This window comes from Temnothorax curvispinosus, unplaced genomic scaffold, assembly GCF_003070985.1.
Source record: "Temnothorax curvispinosus isolate PA1 unplaced genomic scaffold, ASM307098v1 QBEX01010307.1, whole genome shotgun sequence".
Lineage (NCBI taxonomy): Eukaryota > Metazoa > Arthropoda > Insecta > Hymenoptera > Formicidae > Temnothorax > Temnothorax curvispinosus.
In genome coordinates, this window is record NW_020220087.1 from 209,585 (window position 1) to 222,347 (window position 12,763).

General features: G+C 35.4%; 3 protein-coding genes across 4 annotated transcripts; 1 reads left to right on the forward strand and 2 right to left on the reverse strand.

Annotated features, from left to right (window-relative positions):
- Positions 1 to 214: 214 nt before the first annotated feature.
- LOC112460064 lies at positions 215 to 3,983 on the reverse strand. Of its 2 annotated transcripts, none has more exons than XM_025024511.1 (7): positions 3,904 to 3,983; positions 2,815 to 3,031; positions 1,806 to 1,953; positions 1,147 to 1,315; positions 926 to 1,047; positions 515 to 630; positions 215 to 433 (listed from the first exon to the last, which is right to left on the reverse strand). In XM_025024511.1, the coding sequence occupies exons 2-7, from the start codon at positions 3,010 to 3,012 to the stop codon at positions 341 to 343; spliced, it is 846 nt and encodes a 281-aa protein (XP_024880279.1). In that variant the 5' UTR covers positions 3,013 to 3,031; positions 3,904 to 3,983; the 3' UTR covers positions 215 to 340. The 2 variants fall into 2 exon arrangements, with proteins under 2 accessions (XP_024880279.1, XP_024880278.1); XM_025024510.1 differs by having other exon boundaries at positions 1,800 to 1,953.
- Positions 3,559 to 5,563, forward strand: LOC112460065 (zinc finger CCHC domain-containing protein 10). Its single transcript, XM_025024512.1, has 3 exons — positions 3,559 to 3,829; positions 3,995 to 4,147; positions 4,514 to 5,563. The coding sequence occupies exons 1-3, from the start codon at positions 3,795 to 3,797 to the stop codon at positions 4,749 to 4,751; spliced, it is 426 nt and encodes a 141-aa protein (XP_024880280.1). The 5' UTR covers positions 3,559 to 3,794; the 3' UTR covers positions 4,752 to 5,563.
- On the reverse strand, positions 5,356 to 12,385 carry LOC112460062 (DNA replication licensing factor Mcm2). Its single transcript, XM_025024505.1, has 15 exons — positions 12,203 to 12,385; positions 11,671 to 11,849; positions 11,294 to 11,457; positions 11,056 to 11,138; positions 10,793 to 10,975; positions 10,308 to 10,519; positions 9,998 to 10,190; positions 9,705 to 9,908; positions 8,005 to 8,236; positions 7,676 to 7,926; positions 7,086 to 7,250; positions 6,558 to 6,875; positions 6,235 to 6,417; positions 5,998 to 6,153; positions 5,356 to 5,714 (listed from the first exon to the last, which is right to left on the reverse strand). Exons 1-15 carry the CDS (start codon positions 12,203 to 12,205, stop codon positions 5,586 to 5,588), a joined length of 2,655 nt encoding a protein of 884 aa, XP_024880273.1. The 5' UTR covers positions 12,206 to 12,385; the 3' UTR covers positions 5,356 to 5,585.
- Between the last annotated feature and the right edge of the window lie 378 nt (positions 12,386 to 12,763).

The window sequence follows — 12,763 nt, forward strand, 5'->3', positions numbered from 1 at the left end:
TGTACGCGGAATGCTGTATAGATGTTTCTAAACACGCAAATATATTATAAAATATTTTCCCGAGATTCACGCACGTTTCTTCGATTCTTCGCGCGATCTTTTCCCGATCCTCCTGACATTCGTTTAAAATTTTTGTGTTTTTTTTTTTTAAGTTATTTTAACATTTTATTCTTGGATTATAATGTAACGCAGCTAAGATAATAATTAAAATAAATCGTTATAATGACTTTTTATTTTATATTATAATAAATTTGTAATATCTATATTGGAAATCAAATTCTTTGGTCATCTTTAAACATCGAATATGTGCGAATATACTTGTCTTGATTGTTAATAATAATTATTGCTTATGCTCACGGTACTCTTGAAATCTGATGGAAATCTTGCTGCGTTTCTTTAGAGTAAAATTTTTGAACTTCTCGTTGCTCGTGAACTGTAAACATTAAAACGCATGCCTCGTTATTGTTGCAGTGTAATAAAATAGCCAACAGAAAAAGGAAATAATCCTGATTACCGTATTCGAAGTGAACATAATACTTCTTTCAAGGGACAACTGAGGATAATTCGTAGGAGTCGTAAGTACTAATTTCTTCTTAGGCGTAACATCCAATTTGTTGGTCTCCACTTGTTCTGCAGAACCAATACTCATATTGACTTGATATTCGCAAAAATCAATCAAATAGTATTTCAATAAAAATAATACGTCAAAGAAATATTTTGCATCGATCAAATTAAAAAAAAATAATTAAATAGATTTGAACGGTTTATCATCAAAATTATAGATCTGTTTTCTATGCTGAATTAGCTGCACTAGTTCAGAGTTTATCTTTTTTACTTCACATTGGAAGGAAAAAAATAAACTCTGAACTCGAGCGCAGCCAGTTCAGCAATAGAAAACAGACCCTATATTGGAACGATTTCGTACTTGCGTGGCCTGGATCATTCTTATATCGTTTGATTTTATTTATATCATTAGGAATTATTTCGTCGTATATCGGCATCGATATCGTTACGCGTTTGCACAAAGACTCTGAGGGACGTATCAGTCTACAATTAAGTAACAAATATTATCATTATGATGATTGTTTTAAAGCGTCAGTTGTACCCTCGCTATGTATAATATCGTTATAAATACACCATACGCACCTCAGTAATTCTGTAATATTATCCGAAGTCAGTTGCAACTTTCGTAATTTCGTTAAGGCGCTTTCCACCTCTCGTTTGACGTCCTCTCCCTGATTAAGATCAATCATTTCCGCTTCGATAACTTCGATTTCGTTCGTGAGATCAATCAGCTCGGAGTTCCTTTCCGTAACTAACGGAATTACTTTCGGTTTAATAAGCGCGTGCGAATGAAAGAAGCCGAATCCTCTATATTTAAGGATGTATGTCATATATATATATATATATATATATATATATATATATATATATATAGCTATATATAGTATAAAACACAGGTTTTTGAGATATATAAGTGCACAATCTCTGTAAATTTCAGCTTTATCCTGTTATTTTGACATAAGTGACATACATCCTTAAGGGTGACCCGAACTTTGATTAACTTAATCGGCAATTAACTTAGCAAAGTAATACTATTTCGTTGATATAGATAGAATTATTAATTTTTTATTGTTTAATATATTATATGAAAAAGGATTAGATTAGGGAAAACTAATTATATAGTTAAATATTGTATTTTAAGTAATTCAGTCGGTTAATTAAATCTTCGATTAACTTAATCAAAGTTCAACCGAATAAACTGCTGATAAAAATTTTTAATCCTTATTATGTGATACCTGTACCATCTTTACAGTTGCTTCTTTGCTTTGCACAGTCAATAACGAAGGGGTGATATTGAAAGATAGCAGAGAAATCATGTTCGCGCGAGAATTGCCATATCTGTTCGCACAACGAATCCTCCAGCGACCACACTTGATAATTTAATTCCTCCTAAATTGAAAGACAAAAAATATCCCGTGCATTTAATAGTTCAGTGATCTATTTATATTACAATAAATAACTGATTATTGACTATTTAGCTCGGTAAAAATTGAATTTATACAACAACCTGGGAAAAAAGTTTTTATATATATTTATATATATAAAATATGTCCATATATATGTTTTCTTTCTCTTGTATAATCTCTGATTCGAATATACAAGAAAAATAATAGAAAGAAAATTTAAAAAATAATTTAAAAAATAATAATTATCGCATTTTTTTCAAAAAAGTGAAGTTTGAAGAAGTGAGAAAAAATTACCCATGTATGTATATATAATCACATATGTATGTATATATAAATGTAATAATCGTATATGAAATATAATTACATTCGATTATACATAGAATATTGTATTTTCCTTTTTGTAAGAAAAACAATGCAAAAGTTATTTTTCTAATTATTTTTCAATTATTCTTCTTATTAGTTTTTTAAATGTATTTATATGAACCGAGATATGAACAGAGTTTATACAAGAAAAAAAAACACATAAATGTTATGTATAAAAAATGTTTCCCGGGAACTAATTAAATTTATATTCAAATTTATGCTTAATTATATTTAAGGCTGCGGTCCACTTGACGCTACAAATGCTTTGGAGCGTTCTTCTTCTCCTTATTCTTTCTTCATTGAAAGAAAAGAGAAGAGGAATGCTTCGAAGCATTTGTAGCGTCAAGTGGACCGCAGCCTAAGTTTGTACAACTATAATATCTTTTATAAATTAATATGCAACCACACAATAATAATCATTTTTTTTTAATTCTTTAACAAATTTTAAAATTATTTAGTTAAAATATTGTTGGTTTATTACCAGCTTTCGTTTTTCTTCCTCCAGTATCTTTTCTCTCTCCAGAAAACTGTCCTGGTACATATTTATTGCGTCCTTCATGATTCCCAATTCTACGCTTTTATTTCCGTATGCGATCAGAGAAGGATAAGGGACAGGATTTCTCGCGGCGTTCATGGAAGCGACGTCCTTGAAATCGGTCATCTTTGTTGTTCGCCACATCAAAGTAGAATGGAACTATCTAAAAATTATAGCTATATATATTATTACAAAATTGCGGGTACGTATACAAAGCGTTCCGCAATGGCTTCGTACAACGATTTCGAGTTTACATTTAAATCAATGCATAGATTTATAACGTTTTCTACTGGGAAAACTAGTGCAACACTGGTGCACACTGGAGTGGAATTTTATTGTTTTAATGTAAAATAAAATCAGTTCACATATTTTTAGTGTTTAATGTTCCACTGTGTTTAATTTGACAAATTTTTATCAGTAGAACATTAAACACTGAAAATGCGTAACCTGATTTTCACATTATAATATATAGATATAGAACAATAAAATTGCACTCGCATTGCGAGTCTCGCAAGTGTGCACAAATGTTGCACTAGTTTTCCCAGTAAAAAATTTTTAATTTGAAGTCGAAGACTATTCGTTCATGAGCCGACTTCCGCCGGTATTCGACCTCTGCGGCCAAGCGATTGGTCCACAATTCGACCAATAAGCTTGCGACTTGCGAAAGTCCAATCGACGAATGAGGAACCACTCCTGTCGCGTCTCGTGACGCGCATTGAGAACCGCGTTCGTCGATTCCTCGGCATGTAAACAAATTAATCACAATCTGTGAATTAATAAAGTTCAAAACACGAGACCGCATGCGAGATCTCGAAACGTGATTTACAACCGTGCGTTCCGAGGATTCGAGGATTCCGAGACTTCTTGCGGGCCTTGTTACGCGGTTATTGGAGGTTAAATACGCGGGAGTCGGGAACGAACCGACCATGAACTCGAACGGGATAAAGCTGATGAAGAAAGCGTAAGTTATACTTTCGACGTAGTCTCGCGAGATCGGAGGAATAGATTTTCCAACCGTAAACTTGAGATATTTACGTGTCGACGACTCGACGACGGTCCATCGCGTCGAAACGAGGGACGTATTGTTGTAGCGACTCCTCTCCAATTTTTCTCTTCGCGTTTGCAGCGACCCGTATCCGCAGGGGGTGCGATGCCAGAAGTGTCTGGAGATGGGACACTGGAGTTACGAGTGCAAAGGCAAGAGGAAGTACCTGCACAGATCTTCTCGCACTTCGCAGCTGAAGAAGGCTCTTCAGCAGAAGCAAGAGGATAACGATAAGTATGTTGTTTGAGACCTCTTATTACGCACAAACGTCCCTGGACGTTTCCTATTGAATTATATATCCTTTCTAGGAAGGAAAATATATCTTGATTAAAAGGATATTTTACTTAGCAAGCTAGAGTACTTTAGACAATAATGTTTTCAACTTACAACTTAGTCAGCTTATCTCCTTCTGACTAAGCTGACTAAGAATCGTAAGTAAACCCCCAACAATTATAAAGACAAAGTTCAGGAACTTTTTAAACAGCCCTCGTATATTAGATATTTTTGAAAATGCGATCTTGATGCAAGATAAAATATCTTAAACATAGTCTGGATAAACTCGATAGATCTAATAAATTAATGCATTGTGTTGTGTTTTAGTCAGGAGCAAAAGGAAAAAGTGAAGAAGGGTAATGTCAGAAAGAAAATGAGGAAGGAAGAGTCCAGCAGTTCGAGCACCTCGAGCTCCTCTAGCAGCGAGAGCAGTAGTGATAGTAGTACCAGCAGTTCCTCGTCGGACAGCGAATCGGACTCTAGCGACAGTGTGTCTAGCAGCAGTAGTAGCAGACGTAGCAGTAGTAGTAGTAGCAGCAGTTACGGTTCCTACAAAAAGAAATAGCACGTACAGATTGTAAGGTAAACCGAGGAAAAATCTCCTTTTGATTGCTCTGTCCCGCCTTTGACAAAATAATCATCGTCCTATCCTGAGCACAATGTCATTTTGCCTTCGAGCGGGATAACTCGAGAGAGGAAAGAGCTGACGGACAGTAGAATACTTGTGACAAAATTCTTTATGCCTCTTGTACAAGGTACACGTGTAATTTGTCAACAAATAATTTTTACCTCAACCTTTAAGTGCAAGACATGCTTGCTTAAAATGGAAATTTTGATGATTACTTTCTATTTTTTAGTTTTATAATCTAACTACATGTTAAGATGACTTGTTACATTTCTGCTATTCAGCTTTTATATGACGTATACGTATGATATATGTATATCTTACTATATAAGACTATTTTCTTCACGTTACTTTATGAGAATTCGCATTGCATTAATAGTAATCACATTATTTCTTTTCATAAAGAGTTTAGAACTTAATATGGAATGTAAATGTGAAAATCAATTACTAGTTATTGTATAGAATTGATATTTAAATATAATCTATTATTTTTTACTGCTGTACGCACATATATAGATGTATGATAGAAACGATAACGGGTTGATTTATTAAAAACACAGTATATTTAATGACGGAATTGCAATGATCGTATTCGTGTGACAGTATTCAATATAGTGATATTAAAAGATGTTAATCAGCGCTCTGTCAGACATCTCAACGTCAATGTGTCGATATAAAAAGTTTATGTGTGGGATATAAAAAAAAAACATCGCTGTTTGTTACGTATAATCCAAATACATGTACAAAAAATACACAACGCCGCTTTTCTTCGGATTAATCTTCGATACCTTCAGGCAGAGTCTGCACTATTACTTTCCTCCTTGGCTCGTAGACAAAATTGTTCGTCTTGAATATGTCACTCTCGTAAAACGGATGTAGATTATGTATGTCAATTTGCTTCGCCTGCAATCATAAAAAGTATTTTATACTGATACTAGTAAGTATCAGCGTGAAACACTTTATCTCCCACACGGGGATGTAAAAATGAATGAAAGTTGTCGTGTGAACATTTAAATAATGTAAGATAAGATTCTTATGTAAACTATTTTTTTAACCTAGTTATGACAAGATAAAGAAATTTTTCAGTCGAAACCATTTTGACATTATTTTTAATTAGTTATGTACTTGTGTTAGATCCTCATATTATTTCCGTACGTATCAAATGTAACGTAATCGTTTGCATTACCCGTTCCAATAGGTCCTTCTCCGAGATCTCAACGGTCGTGATTCGTCCGCCGTGCAAAGCTTTTTGAAATGCCAGAGTATCCAATGTGATTTGTCGTAGTATGTAATATAGGAGTTCACTGTGATCTTTCTTGTACGATAGATATTTCTGGAACGTCTGTAACAAGATGTGGATTAAACGCAGTCTTCAAGATTGCAAGCAAAAATAAACGTAGATTGAAAGGGTGTGAAGAGATACCTGACGCATAGATTTCATAACGGAATATTTCTGCGTGTCGACAAAACTGTCGAGGATTATTCTAATAGCTAGATTCATATCACTCTCCTGAACGTGATCCCTCAGATGCATCTTGGCGCTAGCCTCTGCCATACGAATAATGCTTTCAATATGACGAACGGTAATCGGCAAACTTCCGGTCGCCTAAAATGTAATAACGAGATAAAAACGATATTGCGACGCAGCAAAATCTTTTTTTCAGTAGTATTTAATATTTTCTTATTAATTTTTTTTTTTTTCAAGAACATATATAGATAGTTGACATTCTTGTTTTACTGGCTCACCAAGCTTTCCTGTCGCAACTGGCTATATAGTTTCGACACTTTGTCTTGATCGATGTTGGTCAGCTTTGGATGTACGTTCTGCTTCGCGTAAACGATGTATTTTTTGAGAAGGTCTTGTGGAATGCACAGACCTTGCGTGGCGGGATCCAACACTATAGCTTGCGTTCTCTCTGATCTCTCCGCACTATCCGTCGGATGATGCTTGATGTGCGAATTTACAACGAACTTGGCCAGATGACGATCCTGCATAGGATCAATCTCGTCCTTGACTATGCACAATACGTCAAATCGTGAGAGAATCGGCTCTGATAGATCCACCTGTATATAAATTTAATACTTAATGTATACATAATTATGATGTTCTACTTGTTCGTAATTTCACAATTTTAAGAAAAATTCTAATTTTATAATACTATAATTCTATATAGTTTTATATTACCATGATCGTATATATTTCAAACTTACAATTTCATTTACGAGTTACGATTTTGTGAAAATGCAAAATTAAAGAATTCTAAAAGTACATACATTTTCCGCAAAGGTCATACTAGGATCGTATCGACCACCGATAGGATTAGATGCGGCTATCACTGCGCATCTGGCGTGAAGAGACGTAACGATACCGGCCTTCGAAATAGAAATACTCTGCTGCTCCATAGCTTCGTGGATAGACGTTCTGTCCTGATCATTCATCTAGGAAAAATAAAAATTACATTGTAATTGCTTCTAATAACTATATCATTATACTTATCAAATAATATTAAAATTATAACGTAAATTACAGATGTGTATGTAATTTTGATACTACATATAAGTAATCTATATATGGAGGGGTAAAAACCACAGTGGTGTAAGTCAAATTTTTAAAAATGTTTTATTCGTGTGCATAGATGCAATTTATATATTGTATAGATTGCATCTATGCAAGCGAAAAATTATTTAAAAAAATTTAACTTACACCACTATGACTTTTACCCCTCCATATAGATATTAATATGAAAGCTATAAATACTAATTACTCTCTCTTTTTCTAACAATAATTATTGATAATATAAAAATACGATACTTATAGTGTTATCAATACCGTTACTAGTTATACAAATTATATAAATTCGTACTTTATCGAACTCATCGATGAGACATATTCCGTGATCGGCGAGGACCAAAGCTCCAGCTTCCAAGGTCCATTCTCTGCTGATCGGTGATCTCCTAACGTAAGCGGTCAAACCAACGGCCGAAGCGCCTTGGCCTGTGGTGAAGACAACTCTCGGTGCCGCTTTCTCTACGTACTTCAAAAACTGCGATTTGGCGGTGCCAGGATCTCCGCACAGCAGAACGTTTATATCACCGCGAAGCTTGTGCTTATTACCTGTACATCGCAACAAATGCAAATAATAGGGGAGAAAATGCATAAACTGAGAAGATAATTCGAAGAAGAGATAACTACCTGGATTCTTCGGCTCGCCACCGAATATCGCTAGCGCCAAGGCTCTCTTGATATTTTCATGGCCATAAATCGAAGGTGCGATACTCGTGACTATGCGATCCGCGATACGTTGATCTTTACTCAGAGCGAGTATACTTGAGATGTCCTCTTCCGTCAGCGAGTCTACAATTTCTTTCGAATCTTTGACAAATAAATGATTAGCTAATAGTACTGTGGAGAATACCGGGAACCCCTGTAATACAAAAGAGATGTAATTAGAACTTTATCCCCGTAAAAAACTACTCTTGCAAGATACATACCGCGAAACAGTGATAATTAAAAATATGACGAACGTCATGCGAGGAAATATAATTAATTAATATTATTACGCCCGGGACTCATTCGCGTGTCGCATACACTCCTCACACTCGCGCGCTGCGGAATCCTAGCGGAAATAACTAGACTCGGTTTGCAAGAAAGAATTTATTTATTTGACAATAGATACAGAGGAGCACAAAGCTGCACATTCACACGGCTTGATATCTCAGCTCTGAATCATCATGACTTCTATTTGAAAGCAGTTCAATTCGGCTCGAATTTATCGGGTGTCTCAGTACGGGCGTAACACTGCCTTCCCTCTTCTAGATTGTCATCCTGACAATCAACTCAGACAGTCCCTTGGCACTGGCAGGATCCTCTTCTCAGATTTCAGATTCCAGATTCCAGATTGCAGATTCCAGAACACCAAGACGGCTTCTTGCTCTACCTTGAGCTGCTGCTACAGGTTACTGGACTCCGTCCTTTTTTCGGTCAATCTGTCTGAAGGAAGCCTACGTCCTCTTCTTCGTAGGGAGCAGATTCCAAGGCAGGTCTCCAGTCGGCATCTCTTTCTGAGAGAGTGGACCAGACTTCCTCCATGTCGACTCCAGGGCAACCTCTCAACTACTCCCTCACAGAGATCCCATTGTTCGGACTCACTCAACGCAAATTTCTCTTTTTCCTTCCCATGAGTCTTCAGAAGTCGTCGTTCTCTTCGAAACGTCGTTCTTCTTCGAAGATCTTTGGGCAAGCGGCAAGAGGGAAGATAATTTTTTGTGGATTCTTTGTCTCAAGAGACTCCATGTTCTTGCCTCGATATTTTCCCTCCGGTCCCACGGGAAAACCACAAATCAAAAACCGTGGGAGAGACAGTCTTCTTTTAATTTGCAGTCGAAATCTTCCCATGAAGTGAACTAAGGTGTTAGTAAGCGCAAATTCCCTCCGTGTCTGTTCCTCACGCAGCTGTCGCATTTCCTGAAGCAAAGTCACTGTCTCCGATGTAGGCTCCGGGGTCTCCGCTCGAGGCTTTTTCCTCGTTGCCGTCGTCTTGACCATAATTCATACGCGATCCCGGACGAGCTCCCAAAATGTTGCGCCCGGAACTTAATCGCGTGTCGCACTCACATCCACGTCCGCGCGTTTCGGAACCCGCAGAAATAACTCGGCTTATGAGAAAGAATTAATTTATTCGACGATAAATACAGAGAAGCACAAAGCTGCACCTCTATATGGCTTGACGTCTCAGCTCTGAATCACCATAACAATAAATAATAACTGTTTATCAACAACTACCCATTGTCACGGACAACGCTTCGCGATTTTTACTTGAAAGTTGAAGGCAGCTCGATTCGGTTTGAGTCTCAGCGCGGGGGCGTAACAATATGTACAAAATTTAATCTTACCTGTTCAGTATTCAAAGAACCGTCGTAATTATTGGTATAAACAGCTGTAACGTCTATCTCGTCTCCTGGTTTACAACGATCACAAAGATCGGACAGCAGAATGCAATCTTTGCTGCGCGGTATTCTGCCAGCGGGTATTCTACCTGGGGATTCTTGTATCGTTATCTTTTGGTAATTTCTATATATAGTTTGCTCCATATTGATCTAAAACACGCGAAATATTCAATGTATATAAAAGCGATTATTTTTAAATAATTAGATGTAACAATTAAACGTAGAATTCTTCAGCTTACCGTGAATGGACCGACACTCTGACACTCGGGACAAGAGCCTGGCTTAACTTCTGTGTTTTGAGATTGGACAAACGGTCCGAGAACGTAGTTACATTTCGTACAATCGTACTTCACTATTGATAATTGCGGCAGGACACCCGTAGTCGCCGTTACAACTCCAAGAGTTCGAACCAATTGATTCAAGTGAAGTTTTCTATTGTAATAAAGTAAAAGTGATATAATTTTATACATGTTCGATTTGTATTGTTAAGATTGCAAGCTTGATAACATGATATAAATTAAATGATGTGCATCAAGTATGGATCCTTACCTGAACGTGCGTAATTCTTCAATCAACGGCAATTCCGATATTCTCACATGAATTTCCGACGTGACTCTCTCATAACTGGGAAAAATTGTAAGCACCAATTCCTTCGCCACTTCGTCAAATATCTCGAGCATTTGGAATGGTGCTTCTGGTAAAAAATAGGCCAAAACATGTTCCTTACTGGCGAGAATTGGAAATTCCACTACGAAACTGTACTATTAAAATAAACATAAAAATCTCCTATAAAATAAAAACTGTTAAACAAAAAATAAATATAAAACTTTGAAACAAAAATATTTTATCTCTTTAAAAATAAGAAAATCTCATATGTATAAATATAAAAGATCGTAACACAAGGTATAAAATAAAATAATTCTATAATTCTAGAGTATCACAAAAAATTAATTAAATCAATAAAAGATAAAATATATACCTTTTAAATTAAAGCTTTTATTATGTTAGAATTATATAACAGATTCGCTGTATACCTGATTATTCTCACACATATGGCGAATACGCTCTTTATACATGTATTGTCCTTTGGAATTTGTATGGTTGCGAAGGAAGTTTTTAAAGCGATTCGAAATTTCCGTTCGTGGTCCTAGCATCATTACCCATTCCTTTACTGAGTGTCCTTTAGTATCCTCTAAGTTTTCGATGGATTCGATCATCTGAAACAACGAATGGCGCTCGTTATTTAAATTATTATTTAAAAAGATACCTTTATGTGGGATGGTCGAGAGATTCTTACTTCTGCATCTTCTAATATGCCAGTGGCAGCCTTTTCAGCCATACGACGTTTGCGTGCCTGCACGTCTTCTTCGTCAGTTTCATCTAAAAACACAAAGAAAAATATATGTGTAAAGATATTCAATAATTTTGTAAATATAATTTTGGAATTTTACAGATTAATATATCAGAATTAAATTAATTGTATATACAAATGGTTTTCTATCTTTAGATATCAATAAATGATAAAATAAAATTACCATAAAGAAGATCACGGTCATCCCTTATGATACCAGCCGCACGATCTCTTCTTCGCATTTCTATTTCCGCGGCTACACGGTCGCCCTGAGACAGCTCTGAGTATTCTTCGTCATCCAATAGATTGGGATCATATCTGTCCAGTGCTGACATAGGCCGATAATCCCTGTCATAACAATATTATAATTTTATTATTGTTAAAAATATAATTTTATTGCTATTATTGAGTATTTCTCTCACACACAAAATAATAAAACTAGATATATTACTCTTTTAAGTAACGCTTTTTAACATTTGTCTGTTAGATATCAAATGTTGATGTATACTTATTGTAAGTTAGTTTACAAAAATGGACACTTTAGAAATGTAACATCCTTACGCCTCCATATTGTCTCCGAATAATTCCTCTCCCTCTTCTTCCTCATTATTAGCATTATTTTCTCCATCAAGTAAATCGGATTCATCCTCAAACGGCTCATCTATATCAGGCGCAGGAGAAGTTTGTTGACTCATTGCATCGGTGTGTCGTTCAGAATGTATAGGAGAACTTATTTGACTCTTGTGTGTACATGAAATAAAATGTTACACATATTTCATTTTTCTTAATTATAAAATCTACTAAATCATATTATTATTTAATGCATTCAATACATGTATATGTTGAGACTATATAACTATAAATGTATATTGTTACATATATACACACATACACGCATGTTTACAAAATTTTTATATACATAATAATATATATTTATATGATTGTCAGACGTAATATATATTATACTTGTAATTATCTCTTTTTACTTGCATCTTACGCATAATTATGTCATGCTGTTGTATTGGTTTCTATGCGCACGTGTATACATGCGTGATATGCGTCAGTAATAAAACAATAATTCTTGAAAGTTTACCATGTTGCTGTTTACGATACGCTTTCCGCCGCGAAAGAAATTCTCCTTCCTATATTATTATAAGATGCTCGGTGTAGCTAGAACGTTCCTACTTTTGTAACAGAGCTGGCGAATCGAGAATCGTCACAAGCCCACACAAGCCGTCAAGCTCAAACCCACGCTCAAACCTAAAGACATTACACTTGGCGGGAATACTTTGTAAAGAACCGTGCCATAGAACGTCAACAGCAAAGAAAGGTAAGTGTGTGGTAAGTGCATCGCGTGAAATTCCTGACCAATAAAATGTGATCAGGTCCAATGCCAACGAATCGGCTTTCATTTAACCTTACAAGAATATATACTATACGAACTTTTACGTGAAAAAGTGTAGATTTAAAAATTTATGAAATTATTTTAGCTATATACTTTTTTTTTCTTTTGGAAAAATCGGGATTCACATAAAAAATAATATATATTTTCTAATAAGTATTTAAAATAATATTCTAATCGCTATAATTAAAAGAAAAATTCGCTTTTAATTTTTATAACTGCCTACTTCTGCAAGTTATAAATAATTTCAGA

What these genes read in the sequence shown, in the direction of transcription:
- LOC112460062 (XM_025024505.1), bottom strand. An exon ending in GCATATTAGAAGATGCAGAA is followed by an intron (nt 10,976 to 11,055) that starts GTAAGAATCTCT and finishes TCGTTGTTTCAG; the next exon opens with ATGATCGAATCCATCGAAAA. An exon ending in GTATGACCTTTGCGGAAAAT is followed by an intron (nt 6,876 to 7,085) that starts GTATGTACTTTT and finishes ATTTATATACAG; the next exon opens with GTGGATCTATCAGAGCCGAT.
- LOC112460064 (XM_025024510.1), bottom strand. Translation starts at nt 3,012, where the DNA reads ATGTGGCGAACAACAAAGATGACCGATTTCAAGGACGTCGCTTCCATG. An exon ending in CAACTGTAAAGATGGTACAG is followed by an intron (nt 1,316 to 1,799) that starts GTATCACATAAT and finishes TAATTCCGTTAG; the next exon opens with TTACGGAAAGGAACTCCGAG. An exon ending in AATATTACAGAATTACTGAG is followed by an intron (nt 1,048 to 1,146) that starts GTGCGTATGGTG and finishes ACTTAATTGTAG; the next exon opens with ACTGATACGTCCCTCAGAGT.
- LOC112460065 (XM_025024512.1), top strand. Translation starts at nt 3,795, where the DNA reads ATGAACTCGAACGGGATAAAGCTGATGAAGAAAGC. An exon ending in ATAAAGCTGATGAAGAAAGC is followed by an intron (nt 3,830 to 3,994) that starts GTAAGTTATACT and finishes TCGCGTTTGCAG; the next exon opens with CGACCCGTATCCGCAGGGGG. An exon ending in AAGCAAGAGGATAACGATAA is followed by an intron (nt 4,148 to 4,513) that starts GTATGTTGTTTG and finishes GTTGTGTTTTAG; the next exon opens with TCAGGAGCAAAAGGAAAAAG.